Source organism: Peromyscus maniculatus, chromosome 2 (assembly GCF_049852395.1).
Source record: "Peromyscus maniculatus bairdii isolate BWxNUB_F1_BW_parent chromosome 2, HU_Pman_BW_mat_3.1, whole genome shotgun sequence".
NCBI classification, from domain to species: domain Eukaryota; kingdom Metazoa; phylum Chordata; class Mammalia; order Rodentia; family Cricetidae; genus Peromyscus; species Peromyscus maniculatus.
The window spans coordinates 20,616,012-20,638,706 of record NC_134853.1 but is presented as its reverse complement, the minus strand read 5'-3'; the positions used below and the strand labels follow the sequence as shown (position 1 = coordinate 20,638,706).

The 22,695-nt window shown below is 35.4% G+C and overlaps 1 protein-coding gene and 1 long non-coding RNA gene across 2 annotated transcripts in view; both read left to right on the top strand.

The window, feature by feature from the left end:
- The first annotated feature begins 3,752 nt into the window (after nt 1-3,752).
- Nucleotides 3,753-5,951, top strand: LOC143271802 (uncharacterized). Its single transcript, XR_013048969.1, has 2 exons — nt 3,753-4,097; nt 5,761-5,951. It is a non-coding gene; the product is annotated as an uncharacterized LOC143271802 (long non-coding RNA).
- Nucleotides 5,952-7,226: 1,275 nt separating this feature from the next.
- Nucleotides 7,227-22,695, top strand: part of LOC102910947 (solute carrier family 7 member 12-like) — a 32,315-nt gene continuing 16,846 nt past the window's right edge. Inside the window, exon 1 of the mRNA XM_006994721.4 lies at nt 7,227-8,298. Within this exon, the coding sequence (XP_006994783.1) occupies nt 7,632-8,298 (667 nt within the window). The 5' untranslated portion in view covers nt 7,227-7,631. The remainder of the gene's footprint in view (nt 8,299-22,695) is intronic.

The window sequence follows — 22,695 nt, the reverse complement described above, 5'->3', positions numbered from 1 at the left end:
CTAAGTAAATTTAGTAAAATCAATAGTCATACACAAAATAAATTTCAATTCTATATGTAGGGATTTAGTAAAATATAAAATCAAATTAAAAAAATTCACAAGCATAAATTCCTATTGTTTTTAATTAAAAATTATATACAATATGTTTTCCTTTTTAATGTTTATTTTTTGTTTTTTTTTTTGTTTTTTGTTTTTGTTTTTCGAGAGAGGGTTTCTCTGTGTAGCTTTGCACCTTTCCTGGAACTCGCTTTGGAGACCAGGCTGGCCTCAAACTCACAGGAATACTCCTGGCTCTGCCTCCCGAGTGCTGGGATTAAAGGCGTGCGCCACCACCGCCTGGCTTTATTTTTGTTTTTTGTTTTTCGTAATGTTTATTTTTTATTGAGTTTTTTCATACAAAATATTTTGATCATGTTTTCCCCATCCCCCAACTCCTTCAAGAGCCTCCTCATCTTCCCACCATCCCAACTCCATGTCTATTCTTGTCTTTCTTTTTAAAACCAAATAACTGAACTAAAACAGACAAGGAACACATACATTCTTCCCCAACAAAGCACAAAAATGGAAAACAAAATACAAAATAAGACCAAAAAATGCCCAACAAAACAATATTAGACAAAATGTCTACTGAACTGCCATTGAGTTCATTTTGATTTGGCCAATTGATCCTGGGCATTGGGTCTACCATGAAGTATGGTTAATGACTCTAGTGAGACTCCATTCTGAAAAACTAATTTTTCTTGTGTAAGAAGGTATCAATTACAGATAAATTCTTATTTAGATGTCAGAGCCCATGTTCACCCCACCTCCTATTGCTGGGACTCCATGACTGAACCTGTGTAGGCCCTGCAAATAATGCCATAGCCTCTTTGAGTTCATATGTGTATCAGTTCTGTTGTGTGTTTTCTTGGAGTCACCCATCACCTCGGCTCTTACAATCTTTTTGCCTTCTCTTCCTCAGAGATTCCTTTGCCCTGAGTAGAGAGTTTGGGTGAAGCCATTCCATCTAGGATTGCATACTCCAAAGTCTCTCACTGCCTTTGCATTATCCAGTTATGTGTCTCTGTGTTAGTTTTCATCTATTGCAAGAATAAATTTCTCTAATGATGCCTGAGCAGAGCACTTAATCTATGGGTGTAGCAGGATGTCATTCTTCTCAGGCCCTCTCCCTCAGTATGTATTTTATCTCTCTCTCTGTAGTGGCTAATAGGTATTTGGACAGATTTTCTGTGTTGAGGAGTTCCTTTACTACACTACTTGGGCAAGATAATGAAGATATAACTATGCTTATTTGGTCCTTTCTACTGAGTCTCCAATCCTGCTTCCTCTGAGACAGAACATTCTTTCTGTTTTTGGGACTCCTTTGCCTTGTGCCTGTGGTCTGCCTTTGTTTCTGCCCCACCAATCTGGAAATTCTTGCTTTTGTTTCTATTACTTTCTAGGTTCCTTTGATGATTAGTATTATGGTACCTATTTAATGGTATCTTGGTTAGAGATTGAACTCCTGTTCAGCACAGTCTAGTTATCTAGAATATATATTTAAAACAACCTAAGGAGAACAATAGAGGTTGGAACCACTATTATAAAGGAGATAAGACTTCTTTGTCTCATAGAATCATTATATAACATGCAATTTTATGTCTTTATAAGAGGGAGGATACTTATTAAGCTTTCATGATATCTTTCCTCATCTGTCAATATATAGAAACTGGTTATGGGTATATAGAGCTGTTGTGGATTAATCTTTTAGATAATGTGAAAATGTGTCACTCTGATTGGTTTAATAAGAAGCTGTACAGCCAATAGCTAGGCAGGATGCTAGGAAGAAGGGGAGATGCTAGGAGACACAGAATAAGCAGGATGGGCATATGAAGATGAGGTAATAAAGCCATGGGGCAGAAAAAAATTAATAGAAATGTACTAATTAAAGTTATAAAAGCTAGTTAGAAATGGCCAAGCTTTCATAATTAATAATGTCTTTATGTCATTATTGGGGAGCCAATGGTCTTGACAAAAAAAGTTTGACAACAAATGATTTCCAGTATGAGGACATGTATTTCAACATAAGATTCCCAAAAGCCAACCTTGAAAAAGGTTCTAAACACACGTAAATAAAGCCAAATGTGGCTTCCTACTCCCACAGTCTCCTATGCAGGCTGTGGTACAGAGATATGTCTCCGGCCACTGTTTACTGGCTTGAGCTGCCCATAAGCTAAGCTGAGAGGTGGTTTAAGGTTTTGTTAATGCCAACAGAAAATGTTACAGATAGTCAATAAAACAGATTCAGGCAGAAAGACAACCCCTAAGCAAGTTATAATGTATTTAACAGTGTTCACAGGCTTAAGAAAAAAAGAAAAATGATATAGACATCATAAAAATAAATAGTTTAAAAATAATAAAGTCTTTAAAGAGAGAAGTAATGTAACTAAGAAAAGAATGAGCCACATAAGGATGGAAAACATTATAACATAAGAGTTTGAACTGTATATAGTGCTTTGTTAATTTTGAATTTTTTGAATGCTAATGGGCAGACAATAGCTGGTGAGAGACATTGGATTGTGGAATGGACTGCTGAATTAAACCAACCTATATACTTAATGAATGCCTTAACTTTAAGATGGAAGTAAAAAAAATGTATTACATTGGGGAAGAGATTCTGCTTTTGTTTCCACAGGAAATGAAAGGCTGTGGATTTCCTCCAGGTCACTAGAGATCAGGTTTGACTGGAGGAAACCCTCTGAGGATCTTGGCTACAGACATGAAAGAGAAAGTCAAGAAAGACTACAGGGCAGGTGACGTGTAAGCCGATCCCTCTACATGGAAACAACTCAGACATGAGATGAGACATGATAAATCTTGTTCACTACAGAGTCCTCATGACTTATTATTACATGCCATCCTTTTATATGGCATCCTTTTATATATAGAGATTTATATTACAGTTTGGTCATACAGTCAAAATGGACTTATAAAGTTGACAGATGCCTTTTATCTGCTCAAACAGACTATTCTAGCCAGGACTTCACTTGCATTATCCCATCACATCTAGACTGGGCAACAGCTATCTCCCCCAGGACTTGACCATTATCTTAATATTCTCAGGATTCCCTAAAGATATCATTGCCCCCAGACAATAGGAAGCAGTCTAGAAAATGTGACACCAACATCCCCAAGAGGTGGGGTAGATGGTTTTTGGTGGTTCAGTGGATGCTTGTCATTACTTAGGGGTTTGGTTACAAATTGCTACTGGTCATGGTCAGAGAGAAATCTAAACAAAGGAGCTTATAATCAGGGTCTCTTTCTGAAGGTGAATAAAAGGGGATATAGTATAGAAATGATGGAATAAAAGGGTGGATTGTTGAGTCTACTTTTAAACAACTACTAGTCTCAAATATTTTACATTGGTATGGATTGTTGTTTATTGATACAAAATTAAGGTTATTTTGTTGTTATATACATACACACACACACACACACTTGTTTAGGGCATTATACCTAAATTTTAAAAGGTTATGTAAAGTTTTAGTCTTCAAAAGCTATTTAGGATATTAAAGAAATAAAGGTTAATAGTTGTCTATAACAATCAATCTTATAGTCATGTTAGGTATGCTTTCAAGCTCAAATAGACTTATATTTTAAATAGATTGTCTTCAAACACCTAAAGAATATGACATTTGAACTATTTTAATAACATAAAGCTTTTTATGGCAATGAGACATGTTTGCTCCTGGCAGCAACAATCTATTTCAGGGAAGATGGTGGGCATCAAAAAGCCTCCATAAGAAGTTTGCCTCCTTTGTTGCAAAGTTAGTCACTGGGCAAAGAAAATGCCCTTGCCTTGACTGCTGATACTATGCTGTTCAAACTGGACAAAGAGAACACAAAATAAAGCTACTGCCAAACTTTGCCAAGTGCCATGGACATTGCTCTGTATGCTGTGAATATGTTGCTCTGATTGGTTAATAAATAAAATGTTGATTGGCCAGTAGCCAGGCAGAAAGTATAGGTGGGACAAGCAGAGAAGAGAATTCTGGAAACAGGAAGGCTGACTCAGGAGTCACCAGCCAGACAAAATGGGAAGACAGAACTGAGAAAAGGTACCAACCTGCATGGCTAAACAAACATAAGTAAGAATTATGGGTTAATTTAAGTGTAAAAGCTAGTCAATGGTATGCCTGAGCTAATGGCTGAGCAGTTTCAAGTAATATTAGCCTGTGTGTGTTTACTTGGAGCCCAGCAGGACTGGGAAAACTTCAGCTACAGCCAAGACAGGATAGGACAGTCCTTCAAAAATTTCCTGCTTCACAGAAAAGTCTGTCAGATGGTCTAGGACTGTAGTTTCTATAGTTTTGGAAGTTGTTTACTCTATACTTCCTGTTTACTCAAGTAATATTTTATTCTTCTTGGGTCTCTGATGGAGACTGAAGACTACTAGATGGTTATAGTTTTACAGTTTTCATTGTTACCAAGTTCAGAAAAAACTTACATAGAAGTAAACTTTACAAAAAGTAAAGTTTATAAGGTTGAGAGACATAAAAGCTTAAATTGTTTATCTAAAAATGTTTTGAGGTCTAAAAAATAGTTTTAAGATGGTAATACAAGTTATAATAGAAAATGGTTTAGTTATAAAACTTTAAATCCATCAAGATAAGATAGATAAGAGTATTTTCTCCAAATTTACTAAATACAAATGGACTGGACATTCTGAATGTAATTCTTACTTGGTAATAGTTCTTATTTTATATAGTTTCATTTGTTAAAGTTAATACCTTTCCTTTCTATTTAGACAATACCTAATAATTGTTATTATTTTACATAATTTTACTCTATTCGAGTTAAAACCTTTCCTTTTAATTTAGACAAAGGGGGAAATATTGTGAAATAATCTCTTTGTATACTCTGAAGATGTGTTACTCTGATTGATTTAATAAAAAGCTGTATGGGAAACATCTAGGCAGGATTTCTGAGTAGAAAGGATACTGGAAGAATGGGAGACCACAGGAGACACAGAGTAAGCAGGATGTGTACTATGAAGATAAGGTAATAAAGCCAAGAGGCAGAAAGAAAATTAATGGAAATGGGTTAATTTAAGTTATATGAACTAGTTAGAAACAAGCTTAAGATATCAGCTGAGTTTTCTTAGTTAATAGTAAGTCTCCATGTCATTATTTGGGGAGTCAATAATCCTGACAAAAAAAATTGACAACATAGGGCACTAGGTCCAGCCAGGAAAAAGGCATTGTGCACTAGAGAACAGATAAGAAGTAAACTCTTTTCAATAGAGATTAATATTATTAATCTCATTATATAAAGGTGTCTATAAAAATAACAGCTAATGGGATGATCTTACATAAAAAGGAATCCTTAGTCTAAAATCTCTCAATAATTACTCCAGCATTATAGTCAGATAAATTCTGTAGCTGCTATAAACTTGAATGTAATGATAATAATGAAAAATAATTCCACATACTGTATAAGTCATAAAGTTTGATTTGTATTTTTATAAGGTTTATCCAGACACTTACAGGGCTTAAAAGTTTAACAGTATGTTCATAGGTAATATTATCAACCTTCTTTTGTTAAGATGATGTTATACAATATCTTTAAAGCTAAATAGTCATCTTTGTCATAACTCCAGTTCCTCCTGATTAAAAGAATCACAGCTGGGCTCTAAAATGTTAATATTCCTTCAGCAGAGGAGGAGATAGAGATGGTCATTGAACCTTCACATTTGTATCCAGTTATTGTTCCCACTTATAGGCAATTTGATCCCAGTTGCATAGACCTCAAGGTTTTCTGGAGAAACTAGGATATACAGATTAGAAAAACTGGAAAAGAAGTGGTCCACCTGTGCAGCCATGGGAAAGCTGTTATATATACTGGGTAAAGGATTCAAGGAAAATACATTTTGCATAAAACATTCCTTAGGAAAAATTTCTTAAAACAAATGGTAAGTTTGTTTGTTAGTGTTACTTTTTCATGATTTTAGGGTAATTTTGGTTAAGATGTCTTGTCCAAAGGTACTAAAGTTTGTTAGTTGATTTCTCACAGATATTTACAAATTGAACTCCTGTTCTACACTTTCTGATCTTGGTTCTTATTTATGAAATTTTTTTTCTCATTTGTGCTTAGTGATGTCTCTAAAGTTCTTGATGAGATGTCAACTTACTCTCTCAAGATCAGTGAGACAACAAAATGTTATAAAAGATATAAATTTAAGGTTATATCTCTAATAAAAGATTTAAATTGTTTTAGATAGGATTGATTATATAAATAACAATGGGGACAAAAGCTAAAACCTTAAACTAAGTCACAGAATGTATAAATATGTTGTAAAGTGTTTATAGAGGATGAGACATACATAGTATGTGTAGTGGTTAAATGTATTAATGTATGTAAAGTTATAAGTGTATTCATGTTAACAAAAACCTGACTAAAAGATGTGTGTCTAGTCACTTCATTGCTAACTTTGTTAAGCTTTAACCACATGAAGAAACAGTCATAATGGAAACAATAATAAAAATTAATTGCACACATTTTCCTTATAAAAACCCTTTTTGCTTTTCTCCCCTATGATTATATTCTTTGTGCTAAAGTAAACTGTAAAATTGATTTAGGATATATAAGAGTACACTATAAAAGCATCAAGAAAATGAGGCTCCAGTTTCTCCATGGACTGTGTTTATGATTTAAAGTTTATTCTGGTACTAAAAGAGCTCTCCTTAAAAAATCATAGCTTTAAGGCCCAAATTTTTTTTTTATTTAAAAAATTGTTTTATTCATTTTACATACCAACCACAGATACTCTTCTCTTCCCTCTTCCTGATCCCCCCTCTTTCTCTCATCCCCTGTCCTCCCTATCCCCACATCCAAAAGGCTAAGTCTTCCCATAGGGATACAGAAAAGCCTGGTACATTTAGTTGAGGCAGAACCAAGCCCCTCCTCATTGCATCAAGGGTAAGCAAGGTGTCCAACCATAGGTAATGGGATCCAGAAAGCCAGCTCATGCACCAGGGATAAATCCTGATTCCACTGTCAGGGTCCCCTCAAACAGACCCAGCTACACAACTGTCTCCCATATGCAGAGGGCTTAGTCTGGTTTCATGCATGTTCCACAGCTGTCATTTTAAAATTTGTGAGTTCCTATGAGCTTGGTTCAGTTGTCTCTGTAGATTTCCCCATCATGATCTTGGCCCCCGCCCCCCAACTTGCTCATATAAACCCTCTTCCCTCTCTTCAACTGGATTCCTTGGATAGGCTCAAAATCTTAGTGTGGATAAATAACATTAGTTTATTTTATATAAATAGAGTTAATAATTTATTGTAAATCTGCTCAAAATAACTGTCTTAGTTAGGATTCCCTAACTTTAAAAAATATTAACATATGGCATGTCTTAACTGTGGTCTTAGGAAGAATTGATAAAATCCTAGGATAATGCACAAGCTAATTATTTGCAAATTCATGTTAAGCTCAAAAATAAAAAATCTTGTGTAAGGATAAGGTTGCACATTTTGAGAGTGTCCTATTTGAGATAGCTCTGAAAGAGTTGATGGGAGGAATATAAGAAGAACCACTTCTGTGAGATTTAATATTAATTTCTCAAGATTTCAATACAAAAAAAGGCAAAACCATGCAACTCTTGAGGGCAATAGGATTCTTCCATGGAAACATGTTTCTATTTAGTGCTGTCATAGGGGCAGGGATTTTTGTTTCTCCTAAAGGGGCATTGGAATACTCCTCACTGAACATCCCTGTTTCTCTGAGTATTTGGGTAGTTTGTGCTGTGCTGAGCATGATAAATGCTCTCTGTCTTGCAGAGCTGGGGACAACCTTCCCTGTGAGTGCAGCACCTTATTACTTCATGAAAAGATCTCTTGGATCTTCTGTTGCATTTCTTAGTCTTTGGATTAAACTTTTTGCTTATTCCCTAGGCCTGGGTGCTCAAAGCTTACTAATAGCAGGTTATCTAATCCAGCCTTTCTATGTTGGGTGCCTGGCCCCAGAGCTACCAAAGAAATGTCTGGCTTTGGCTGTTTTGTGGTCACTTGGAATTCTTAATGCTCAAGGGGTGACTACAGTGTTTTGGTTTAATACTATCAGCAGTTTGATAAAGATGGGTGTACTTTGTCTCATTATTCTAACTGGGATTGTGCTGTTAGTGATTGGGAAAAGAGAAAATGTGTCCAGGTTTGAGAATGCTTTGGATGCTGACCTTCCTGATGCCTCGCAGATTGTAGAAGCCATTCTTCAAGTATTTTATGCATACATGGGATCATCACTCCTAGTCAACATAGCAGGTAACTCCATTTACTGAAAACTTCTGGCAACATAAAAAATGAATATTCAGAACTTATGGGGAAAATAAGTGTTCCTGTTTAGTGTTTTGTAATATAAATCCACAGATTCCACATTATATGGCCACTATAAAACTTCTACACATAACCATTTAAACAGAGTATGCAAAATTTAGTTTTCTTTGTGTTATGCCTCTTGTATAATACCTTGAGTTTCTTTTTTAAATTTCAAAGAAAAGCAAGATTATCTGTACTTCCAGATTTTATTTTCCAGGAGACCTCAGCATTTTGAGGCATTTTCTGTTAAATGGTAATTAAATAATTCATATTCCTAATTAAAAATGTATCACATATTTGAGGTTTTTGGTATATTCCAGTACTTCTGACCAAACCCTTTCACCCATCCAGAACTAAACACACCCAGTCATTTGATTTTAGTTCCCTTCATTATCCATAGACTTGTCCATGAAAATATCATATCTTTCTCTTTTGTGTCCCTAGGAATAGCAAAATTAGTAAAATGCTTTCTCATTTTTATCTTGCATTGTTTTTCTTACAGTTCATTCCATGATAGTATTAGCTATCTATGGCAATAATTTTTCTGATGTGCTTCACTTTCATGAACATTTAAAGTCTTTCTGAAGTTTTCCATATAAGAGATAAACAGTGTTAGAGCCTTCTCTGTATACAATATTGCTACTTTGTTCACACTGCCTACTTTGATATTCAAAAAATTTAGGATTAGGTGTATAAAACTCCCTTTAAAAAGTTTGGGGGGCTGGAAAAATGGCTCAGTTGTTAAGAGTACTGACTGCTCTTTTAGAGGACCTGGGTTCAATTCCCAGCACCCACATGGTAGCTCACAATTGTCAGTAACTCCTGTTCCAGTGGACCAGACACCCATGCCAAAACACCAACACACATAAAATAAAAATAAATACATTTTAAAAAGTGTAGATAAGAGTAATTTACTATATTTCATTTACATTGCAAAACTATAAAACTTAAAATATTAAGGGAGAATATTGAATCTCCCTATGACTTTCAAATAATATCTTTTCAAATATCATTAAAATAAGAAACACTTCATCTTGCCTAACTAGTTGTAATGCTTCTGTAGATTTTATGCTTGAAATAACTGCAAAAATTTCCCAAAACTTATAATTTCTTGAAATATTTTATTTTATGATTATAAAAATTTTCCCAATAAATTAAAGGTTTTTGTCATTCATATATATTATTAAAAGATGTAGATGACAAGACTGTATTATATTTCTTAGTAAATGTTAATTCTAGTCAGTGAGCTCCACTGTAATTTTATTCATTCATATTTCATACATTCATCCTATCCCCTCACCTTCCACTCTCTTTTCCCTGCTCCACTCTCCTGTCCATGTCTCATCTGTTTCTCTGTCTTTATCTCTGTGTGCTCTTGTCTCCACCTCGTGCTCCTCTCTCTGTATGCATTCACTAGACACCACAGCTGATTTCATATGTTGAGAACTGTGAGTAGCTCTGCAATCAATGCCTGAACAAGTCTATTTTGTATGTCAAGTTCACTTCCTTCTGATATCCATTCAGGAATGGGATGGTGATATGATATGGCAGTTCTATTTTTAATATTTTGGTGAACTTTCTGCTATCCACAGTAGCTGCAATAAGTATCCTCTTCAAGAGTGTGTAAGAGGCCATTAAAATTACAGTTTTGGTTATCTTCTCTATGATGACTAAAGATATTGAACATTTTCTCATAAAGGAATCAGTTACTTGTACTGATCACGTGAATTGTCTTTTCATATGATAGATGACTTGTTAACCAGAAAATTTCAAATCTTTTTATTTTTTATATGTCCTGTATTTTTAACACAATGTCTGATGAACAGTTGGTAAATTTTCCTTTTATTGTGGATTGTCTTATAATTCTTGAATGTTACTTTTTCAATTTAGAAGCTTTTATAATTTGATGTAATGGCATTTGTCAGAGCTTTGTTTTATTTATTGTGCTTTATATTTAGAATATTATTAATTTGACTTATAAACTGATTTGTCCACTCAGTTTTTGCTAATAATTTTAGTAGTTTGGGTCCTATATTAATGCCATTATTTGTTTTGAGTTAGTTTTTTTACAAGATGAGAGAGAAAGTGTCTGGCTTAAATCTTCTACATATAAACATTATATTTTTTCAGCATTTGAAAAAGGCTGTTTGTATCATTGATAACTTTGTTGAGAATCACTTGTTTGAGATTGGTTGATTTAGTCTAGGTGCATCTTTCTCCTATATTAGTCTACAAGTCTGCTTTTTGACAACTCAATCCTGATTCTACCATAGAAAATGAGTATCTTTTATCTATCTCCTAACTGGTGATTAATTGGGTCCATTCTGTGTTTGCTATACAAACAAAGCTTCAGTGAGTTCATGTATAACATTTTGAATGTTTACATTTGAGAAAAGTTTAACTGAGTGTGTGCTAAGGTATGGGATTTCTGGATCATAGTGTAAATGACTTCATATTTACTGACTTTCCATACCTGTAACACCAATAACTTAATATCTTCCACTGTTCAATATGATATTCAAAATTTGAACAGACTCCAAAATTTTTGTCATTGAGCCATCTCAATAGACAAGTCACAGATTAAATCCATTATGACTAATTTTTACTTCTATCTCCTCCCATGTTAGTGAGGCTAAGCATCTTCTATTTTTCAACCATTCATATTTCATCATTTAGGAACTGCCTGTTTTATAATTTTGAACTGATTAGTGGCCACAGTGGGTAGACTGAGGACAGAATTTCTCTCATTTTTTGTTGATAATACATGGATTGCTTCCCAGTTACATTTATTTTTCATGGTTTAACTTTTTGGAGGTGTTGTTAAATAGGCTGAGAGATTTTCAGTTCAAAGAGACACAAATTTGTTTACTTTCTTGAATATAATTTATTACACACAATGTTTAGGACACCTTAAATTTTTCTTTCTTGCAAACTATGTATAGAAAATTTTTATATATCTATTTTTATCTATGTATTCATCCCATCATAATCTTATTTCATTTGGGAAATTAAATTTTATAAAACATACAGGAATTATACCAAGTAAGTTAATTGCCACATTGAATATTAAATTTCTATTCACATAAAAAGAATCATTCACATAACTATCAATTTATTTATTCAATGAATGCAGGATATTGTAGATGTAACCAAATACCTTATTAAAATAAAAAAAAACACAGAACCAATGTAAAAGAGAAAGCCAAGAGGTCAGAGCTCAGAGCTAAAATCTTACCTCCTGTAGTGTTCCTAACTTCCTGAAAGAGAACTACTTCCTGTGTGTCTGTCTTTAAATAGTCTTCTGTTCTGCCTTCTCATTGGTTGTAAACCCAAACACATGACTGCCTCGTCACTGCCTGTAAGTACCACCTTCCAGGTCTTAAAGGCATCTATCTCCAATGCTGGCTGTATCCCTGAACACACAGAGATCTACCTAGCTCTTCTACCAAGTGCTGGGATTAAAGGCGTGTGCCACCACCACCACCACCACCACCACCACGCTCTTGCTATGGCTCTAATAGCTCTGACCCCCAGGCAACTTTATTTATGAACATACAATGAAAGTCACTTCTCAGTACAAATAAAATACCACCATATTCCCCCTTTTCTATTTTAATAAAAAGAAAAAAGGCAAAAGGTTATAACTAACAAAAGAAAAACTATATACAAAAGTACAATAACTATATACAATATATACAAGTAACAAATACCTAAACAATGTCTAGTACATTTGTATTTGACAAATCAGAGAAAATAATTCCCTTATCTATCCTATTTTGGTAAGTCCAAAATGTATCTAAATCACTTTCTATCCTAATTAATCTTCAACTATAACTAACTAATCTTCAACTCCCTCAGAGACCCAAGAAGGAAATAATATTAGCTAACAAAAATAAAAACAAGAAGTGCATGCAAGCAACTTCCAAAAAATTTGTGAGTTGACAGAAACAGTCAGCTGCCTGGACAGTCACCTGAGGTTTCTTCGCAGTGTTGGGGCATCATCTTCAGCCTATAGGCTTATCGTATCTGACAGACTCATTTGTGAAGTAGGTTGCACACAAGGTCAACAGTTCAACCTCACATTGGATGAGAGCAGTCCATGTACCAGAAACACATGAATTCCACTAGTGTCATGTCATGATTCAGGATTTTAAATTCTGGAAATTATTGACAGTTTTTGAATTCAGCTGTCCATTCTTCTTGGCTGTGTATATATGGCTTCATCTCAGCATCCCCTTCTTCTCCACATCCCTCTATTAAATGCCAGTCTACTATTGAGAGGCGTGAGCTTTCAGTTGCTGTTCCATTGCACAACAGAAGCCATCGGCCCACTGCCTGTTCAGCTGCCTTCGAAGAAAAGGGCACTGTACCTTTTCCAGGTTGCAAAGTCCACTTCATGGATGGTGCCATATTGTCCTGGCCTCAGAAGATGCCTTTTTGATAAAGCCATAACCACACTTGTTTTGGCAACAATCAGTAGTCATTTGTTTTGTGTCCTGTTTGTCCATTTTGTCCTGTTGATTCAAGGATACTTTGTTGTTCAGTGGCTAACTTTTGCCACAATGAAAGTTAACTCCATATGCAGTTTCTTCAATGCCCATATTTTCTCTGAAGTAGATTGGTACTGCCAGGAGCCTACATGTCTCAAAAAAGAAAAATTTCTAAGTTATTAAAACATTTTAAATGCCATATTCTGTAGATCTCTGAAGGGTTTGAAGATGACCTGTCTAAAATATATCTGCTCAATTTTTAAAACATATCTAATATGACTACAAGTTCTATTGTAATGTCTAACTACTAACTTTCATTTCTTTATATCCTAATAGTTGGTAATAATAATATTAAAGGACCAGAAAATTGCATTACATTGTTAAATGAATGGTATAAATACATTTAGAAATATACATATAGCATTTTCTAACAATATCAATTTCAAATTTGTATACAATATAAAACAATCCAATCCAATGCAAAGTATTTAAAACTAGTAATTGTTTTTTCTTTTCTTTCTTTTTTTAAACAAGAACTTTAAATCTAATCTCCTTTGCTTAGCCTTTTTCCTAACCCTTGACAACAACTTGTAACCAACCCCGCTAAACAATGAAAATTATCCCAGACCCAAAACCTATTAAAAAGACCAAAAATCCACCCACCCCACCCCACCTCTTTGGGAATGTGGGCGTCGTATTCTTAAAATTGCTTCCTGCTGGGTATGGGCGAAGTTATCTTTATCCTGAAAGAAAAATTTTAGGTTAATTGTCAAATTCTAGGAAAGGTAACTATATCCTTCATTATCCTGTCTGTGTATAATGCCACAGTTCAGGGTTTGTCTCAAGTCCTTATTCAAGTAGTCTTTCAGACTGGATCATCTCAGCTAGTCATCTCAAAATTGCTCTGAGCACCTTGTAGTTCAAAGTTGATCTGTAGATGATGTTTGTCAGCTTAGTGATATTATTATTGTCCACATGGAATTGTTGTTATTGTGGGGCCCCATCTTCTTCCTGGATACTTCAGTTGATGTTAGGCCTGGCTGTGATTTCCTGCAGAAAACTGATAAGAGATTTGAACACAAAGACATCTATGTGCAGCAAATTGAGGCCTTTTTTCTAGAATTAGTTAGTACTCTATATGACCATTCATATCTTGACAAAGTTTAAAATGTATATATACCTATATATCTATCAATCTTGTAAATTTGATATAAAATTTAAACTTTAAGAAAAGTTTAAAGAATCAGAATAGAATCAAAGAGTTGAGATTAGTAATAGAATAGTCCCATAATTAATTTGGCTTTTGTCCTGACCCATAGCAGAAGATGGCTCTTTTATTCTGGCATGATACAGGGAGTTTGCATTTTCCTTTTAACAACATGCTTGAGTATAAAGAAGGAGAGAGCCATTCTCCAGCTCCAAAGTCAGCTTTAAATTTTAATTGAACTGGGACTATTAGAAGACCAATAGTGTTAAATCTTTAGAGAAAAGCAGAAACAAACATTTAGGAAGACATAAAATTTTTTAGATAATATATACCCATATGCCGTTTCACTCTGTTTCCTGGGATTGATGATTTGTCCCTTTTCTTCAGTTTTCTCATTTGTCTTGTGTTCTTCAGATTCCTTAACCTTCATTATCCTAAAAGACAAAAACAAAAACCTTTCCCCAAGACTAATTTTTGGGGATGTTCCTTTTTGGCAAGTTATTATCTGATTAAATGAAAAGGCATGTGTTACTGGTACAAGTTAGTTTAAATTGGATGTTCATGCTGGTTGATGAACTATCACCTCCTGTAATTAAGAAGTTTCTCTTGTTCAAATTGAACCTTTATCAATTTTGATGGTACCCACAGCTTATCTTCTCCTGTAGAATCAAAAGCAAAACCTCGTCCCCAATGTAATACATACCCTGGTTTCCATTCTGAGGTCAGCACATCCTTAAAGTATATAGGCTGATTTAATTCTGTAGTTTTTTTCTATTTTCCAATGTCTCTCTGCAGCTGTTGTTCCTTTCTCATTGGCATTGAGAAAATTCAAAGTTAATAGAGCATTATGAAGTCTATTTCTGGGGGTTTTGGTTACCTCTTTCTGTTTATTTAGCATATAATTTACTTTTAGAGTTCTATTTGACCTTTCAATAACTGCTTGACCTGTAAGATTATGTGGTATGCCTGTAATAAGCTTTATATTGTCATAAGCAAAAAACTGTTTCATTTTAACAGAGACATATGATGGAGCATTGTCAGTTTTGATTTGTGCAGGTATACCCATGATGGCCATAACTTCTAGCAAATGAGTGATTACAGAATCAGCTTTTTCAGAACTCAAAGCAGTTGCCCATTGAAATCCTGAATAAGTATCGATGGTGTGGTGTACATATTTCATTTTTCCAAATTCTGCAAAGTGAAATATGTGCATCTGCCAGATTTCATACCTCTGAGTACCCTTTGGGTTACATCTTGTTGGTAATGGCGTTTGATTGTAGAAGGAACAAGTAGGACATTTCTTTACTATTTTCTTGGCTTGTTGCCAAGTTATGGAAAAATCCTTTTTTAAACCTTTGCTACATGATGTTTTTTTTTTTATGAAGTTCTGAGGACTCCAGCACATTTCCTATCAATAATTTATCAATCTCATCATTGCATTGTGCTAGAGGGCCTGGCAGACCAGTATGGGATTGAATGTGAGTTATATATAAAGGATGACTCCTTTTCCTGATTGTATCTTGTAATTGAATAAATAGTGAAGTTAATTCTGAATCATCAGGGATAAATTCTGCAGTCTCAATATATAATACCACTCTTTCAGCACACTGAGTGTCAGTTACTATGTTGAGAGGTTCTGCAAAATCCATTAATACCAACAGAATAGCATACAATTCTGATTTTTGCACTGAATTGTAAGGACTTTGAACCACTTTACTTAAATTTTCTGCTTTGTAACCTGCCTTTCCTTGTGTGTTGGCATCTGTATAAAATGTATGAACTCCAGATATGGGTTTTTGCCATACAATTCGAGGCAAGATCCAATCAACTCTCTTTTTAAGATCAATTCTATTGCTTTTGGGATATTTGCTGTTAATTTCCCCAAAAAATTTACTGCAAGCTCTTTGCCAAGGTTCACTTTCTGTCCATAATTTTTCAATGTCCTCCTTAGTTAAAGGTACGACAATTTCTGCTGGGTCTATTCCTGCTAATTGACGAAGTCTCAATTTTCCTTTCCAAATCAAGTCAGAGATTTTTTTCCACATAAGTTTTTAATTTTTTATTTGGTTTATTTGGTATAAATATCCATTCCAATATAATATCTTTCCTCTGCTTTAATATTTCAGTAGAAGAATGTCTAGAAGGTAAAATAACCAAAATGCAATCCAGCTTTGTATCAATATGATCCACATGCCGTTCATGTACTTTCTTTTCTACCAAGGCCAATTCTTTCTCAGCTTCAGGTGATAATTCTCTTGGACTATTTAAGTCCTCATCACCTTCTAAGGTTTGTAATTAGTCAATTCATCATTTTTTACCCCGACAATAGTTTGTAGATGAGAAATATCTCCAAATAATCTTTGAAAGTCATTTAGAGTCTGTAGTTTATCTCTCCTAATTTGCACCTGTTGGGGTGTAATTTTTTGTAGCTCTATTTTATTTCCTAAATAATTAATAGAATCTCCTCTTTGTATCTTTTCAGGAGCAATTTGTAATCCCCAGCAAGGCAACATTTTCTTTACTTCTTCAAACATTCTTTCTAAAGTATCTGCATTTGAGTCAGCTAGTAAATTATCATCCATATAATAATAAATTATAGATTTAGGAAATTTTTTTCATATCACTTCCAATGGCTGTTGTACAAAATATTGGCACAGAGTTGGGCTATTCAACATTCCCTATGGGAGGACCCTCCATTGAAATCTTTTTACCAGTTGAGAATTATTAAAGGTAGGCACTGTGAAATCAAATCTTTCTCTGTCTTTTTCTTGTAAGGGTATTGAAAAGAAACAGTCTTGTAAATCAATAACTATGAGAGGCCATCATTTTGGTAACAGAGTAGGCAAAGGAATCCCAGATTGTAGAGAGCCCATTGGCTGGGTTACTTTGTTAATTGCTCTAAGGTCTATTACCATTCTCCATTTACCAGATTTCTTTTTAATAATAATACTATAGGAGAATTCCAAGGGCTGGTTGATTCTTCAATATGCTGAGCATTTAACTGTTCTTCTACCAGCTCTTCTAAAGCCTGGAGTTTCTCTGTTGTTAAAGGCCATTGCTGAACCCATACAGGCTTGTCTGTTAACCATTTTAAAGGTAGAGCTGTTGGTGTCTTTGGAAGATCATCAGTTGTTGTGCCCTGTTCTTGTATAATATGGATGGCTGGTGACCACTCAAAATAATGCCTTTTAATATTTCTCTCAGAAACATGTGCTAGTTTATTATTTGTTTCTGAGATTGGAGGGATGTTATTCTGAGTATTCCATTTTGGTAACAAGTCTCGACCCCACAGGTTCATAGCTATGTTAGCCACATATGGTTTAAATTTTCCTCTCTGTCCTTCTGGCCCTATACATTCCAGCCATCTTGCACTCTGTTTCACCTGAGATAATGTCCTAATTCCTAACAGTTGAACATTTACCTCCTGAAGAGACCAAGTTGAATGCCAAAATTCTGGTGCAATTATGGTAATGTCCGCACCTGTGTCTACCAGACCAGACAACAAAACACCATTTATTTTTATCGTTAATTTTGGTCTTTGTTCATTAATAGAAGTTTGCCAAAAAATTTTCTTTATGTTTTCTCCTAAATTTTCTATTCTCTCTGTTTCATCATCCTGACCAGCATGATTTATTCCAATAGGCATTTGGTTATTTAATTGCTCTGAGCAGGGTTTTCCTCTATGGGTACAGGAAAGGTTTGAACTGGATTTGCTATGGGGGCTTGCATGAGGTCCCTCTGGGAGTCTCCCGAAAACTGAAGCAAAGGATTACCCTGTCTGTCCTTTGTTGATCTACATTCGTTGGTCCAGTGTTTTCCCTTACCACACCTTCTGCATACTCCAGAAGAAAGGGGCATTCTGTTGCCATTGTTCCTTGAAGAAACATTATTTTTAGGAATGACCTGTTTTTAGTCCCTTTTCAAATGTCCTTGCTTTCCACATCCAAAACATCTAACACTCCTCAAACCTTTTGAAATTGCTTCTACCCACATATCATCATGCTCATCAGCCTCAACATTTACTGTGTGTCTAATCCAATATTCCAAAGGTGCAGATCTTGCCTTTAATGGCCTGATTATTCTTTTGCATGCTGCATTGGCATTCTCAAAGGCCAAAGATTCAATTATTGCCTTACTAGCTTCTGAATCTGAGACCATTTTATTTACTGCTGAAGCCAGTTTTTGTAAAAAATCTGTGAAATTTTCTTTTGGGCCTTGTATAACCTTTGTAAATGACTCAGGTTTTTTTCCTGGTTCCTCAATTCTGTCCCATGCATCAAGTCTGCCGTTCGACATAAAATTAGGGTTTGGACATTATATAAACATTGTGCTTGTACTGAAGCATATTGGCCTTCTCCACTAAGCTGATCCAGGCAAACTTGTATTCCTTTATCCCCCCATTGTTTTTCTATGTTTTTAGCTTCATCCTTAAACCAAGTTAGAAATTGAAGCCACTGGCTGGGTTCAAGAACAGCTTGTGCCATCTCCAGCCAGTCCTGTGGTACAATCCTATTATATGTTGACCAGGAGTTTAACATTTGCTTTACATATGGGGAATGCATGCCATAAGATACTATTGCCTCCTTAAACCTTTTTAAATCCAACATTTCAATTGGAGCCCAAATATTTTGTGTAATCATTTGATCAGGCAACTGCTGTACGGTTACAGGATAAATTAAGGGTGACTGTGAAAACAGGCTTTCTTTCTGTAACCTTATGATCCAAACTTGAAACCACTTCACTGTTAATTTCTTCTGTCTGAATTTTTACAGGTTTAACAAGTTTTTCTAAAGCTTTCATTCTGGCACTTACATCGACTATCTTTTTAAATAGTAAAATGAGTATAAGCATAGTGATAAACTGCATAATTCCAATAATACTAATCTTCTCATATAGTTGTTCCATTGTCAGACTGCCTAAAATTTCAAACAAAACCCCATTTTCTTCCAATGTACACATAAAACCCATTTTTTTAATGTGGAAAAAAAATTTCCCTTTTTAAATATTTTCCTTTAAAATATCTGATATGTTGAGACTTTCCAAATATTCGTAGAACAGTAGAATTCTGAGGGAATTTGAAAACAGCCACCTAGTGTTTTAGCTGTGAATGGAGAGAGAGAGAGAGAGAGAGAGAGAGAGAGAGAGAGAGAGAGAGAGAGAGAGATTGCGAGAAAGCATAGCCAGCCAAAGCTTAAATCCAGTCATTTGTTCCCTCTTGACTTGAGTCAAGGCTGTGCTCTGGCTTCCTTAAGCTTCCACCACGTGCATTGGCTTTACAGGCTGGGGCCCTGTTTGGCAGGGCTGGCCTGAGTTGTTTGTAGCACCAGCTTTAAGCAAGCAGGTCAAGGTTAATCCGTCCTGAGGCCAAGCAGACCTGGTCCGGGCCTAGGGAGCTGACTGCTCGGTCTAGGCAGCCAGCCCCAAGTGGTTTTTAATAGATTCTTGTCACATTGGGCACCAGATGTAGATGTAACCAACCGTCTTATTAAAATAAAAAACACAGAACCAATGTAAAAGAGAAAGCCGAGAGGTCAGAGCTCAGAGCTAATATCTTACCTCCTGCAGTGCTCCTAGCTTTCTGAAAGAGAGCTACTTTCTGTGTGTCTGTCTTTAAATAGTCTTTCTGTTCTGCCTTCTCATTGGTTGTAAACCCAAACACATGACTGCCTCGTCACTGCCTGTAAGTACTGCCCTACAGGTCTTAAAGGCATATGTCTCCAATGCTGGCTGTATCCCTGAACACACAGAGATCTACCTAGCTCTTCTACCAAGTGCTGGGATTAAAGGCATGTGCCACCACCACCACGATCTTGCTATGCCTCTTAAAGCTCTGACCCCTGGGCTACTTTATTTATTAACATACAATGAAAATCACATTTCAGTACAAATAAAATACCAGCATAGGATATAACCTCAGAAATACAAATAGAGCATTGAAATTATTATCATAATAAACCTTATTCTTTTAAGCTATCTATAGTCTAGTAAAAATAAGGAAATAAATCCAATAAGTAAACTATTGAAAGAAAACAAGAAAATATATTCTGTAGCAATTACTAATAACTAACTTAAAATCACCTAATGTTGAAAAGAGTATAACAAGAAATGAAAATATGGACGAGGAACAAAGAAATTCAAGAACTAGGAGGGTATCATTTTAAGTAGGGTGGGCTACCAATGTATCATAAAAGTAGAGGAAATGGGATTATGAAAGGATTTTAAGATTATTAGTTTAATTGTCTGCAATATAGAATTTAAAATCACTTAGCAGGTCTTTGTCCATGTCTATAGAGCTTATCTTGTTCATGTTAGCTTGTAGGGAATCCCTATACACTGAGGTAGGCACTATTTCCTAGGCAGGGTATTCTGGATTGTTTAAGAATAAAGAGAGTAAGCTAAACACTAACATGCGTACTGTGGTGGTTTGAATGAAAATAGCCCCATAGGTATTGGCACTATTAGGAGATGTGGCCTTGTTGGAGTAGGTGTGTCTTTGTTGAAGGTGGTGTATCATTGACGGTGTGGGCTTTGAGGTTTCAGGAGCTCAAGACAGGTCTAGTGATTCACTCTCTATTTCTGCTGCCTGCTTATCCAGATTTAGAACTCTCAGCTACCTTTCCAGCACCATGTCTGCCTGCATGCAGCCAACATGACAATAATGGACTACACCTCTGAACTATAAGCTAGCCCCAATTAAAATGTTTTCTTTTATAAATGTTGCTGTGGTCATGGTGTCTTTTCACAGCAATAGAAACCCTAATGAAGACACATGCATTTAATTGTCTATGCTACTTGAATATTCATATAATGTATATAGCTATATTGATTTCCTGCTGCTGTGACTTCACTGTAATGATATTCTATAATCTGGAAAATCTGTACTAAAATAAAACCACTATCCCATAAGATGTCTCTGTCAAGGTATTTTATCACAACAATTAAAAAAGAAACAAGACAGACATTGTTACCATAAGTGGGGTCATCATTATAATAAGCCTGACCAAGTACATTTTAAGCCTATGTAGTTTTTTTTTTGAGGAATGTAGATGCATTTAGTATATTGAGCATGAAATGCCACAGGATGCCAAAAGCAGACAATGAACTGTGCTAATGTGCATATTGAAGATAATAATGCTGCAAGAAATGTAGATGGTGAAAACTCAGCTCATGATGTTTCAGAGGGAAAAAAAACTTTATAAGGACATGGTATGGGAGCCATGTATCTGAAGCTTTGACCAAGAATCTGGCTTCATTCTACACATACACTGAATATGTGAATAATGTAAATGAAGTGATGAAGACCTGTGGTGATATTTTATTTGTGCTCTAAAAAATAAAGCTTGCCTGGGGATCTGGGGGTACAGCCACTCACTATATTAAACATAGAGGTCAGGGAGTGGTAGGACACACCTTTAATCCTATCATTCTGGAGGCAGAGATTCATCTGGATCTCTGTGACTTCAGGGCCACACTGGGAACAGAACCAGACGTGGTGGAAAATGCCTTTAATCCCAGCACTAGTTAACCTCTAGAAGTCTAGTGGTCTGTACAGACAGACAGGAAATGATAGATCTAGGCTGGGAAGAAAGAAGAAGAAGGATAGCAAGGCACAGAAAGATATATAGGCATGAGTATAGAGAAAGTAGCTCTCTGTTGGGCTGAGGATTTCCTAGTGGTAAGAACTTGTGGCTGGCTTATTTTATTCTTCTGATCTCTCAGCTTTCACCCCAATACCTGGCTCCAGGTTTTTTTTTTTTATTAATAAGACTGTTTAGCAGTTTGTGTTACATCTGGCAACCCAAAGTTTGTGGCACAAATTCACTAAAAAGCTGCTTGCCTGGGGATCAGTCCCAAGCTGCACATGACCAGGGTCTCCACTTCCATGTGGGCTGGAGTCTCTTTGGCTTCTTCTCTCCTGGTGGGCTGTGGACTCTCTTGAGATCCCCATCTGAAACTGCTATCACACTAGGCAGAAGCCTTGAAATTCCTTCGGGCTTCTACTGTTCTATTGTTCTATGAAGTTCGCAGACTTGGTGAGTCAGTTAAGATATCTTAAATGGAGAAATTCGTTAAAAGATAATTGTTTTCCCATATTGAAAATGAGAAACATTTTTACAATGAAGGGAATTTGGTCTGTGTTGTATAACATTAGGTGGTCTGAAAATGGAACAATTAAATGAGAGGAGAACTAATGTTGATGGGATTTACATAATATCAATTATGAATATTATTTCTTTGATATTTTTTATTTTATCATTAAAAAGTTTGGTTAATATGAGTGCCAAAATAAAAGTTTTAGAAAAACTTGTTAAAACAGATTATAGAGATATTCAGACCTAGACAGAACTATAGGTGAACCTCTCTCAGCAATGCATTATACAGTTACAGAGAAACAGCCTAAGGCTTTAAAACAGCCAACCTTAATCTATCCAGGAGCCATACAGGAAACTGCCAAATGCTCAAGGCTATCAAGTACAAGCTAATATGACTACTATGTGAATGTTAGATTTGAGGAGATTCAGGGAAGCTGTAGGTTCATAGGGTATGCATTCTCTATTTGTAAAGCAGATGTTAAACTCATAGTCACTTGTAATAGAGTTATCCCTCAGGACTGGAAAGATTTGGTTACAGCTGTTTTAGAGGCTG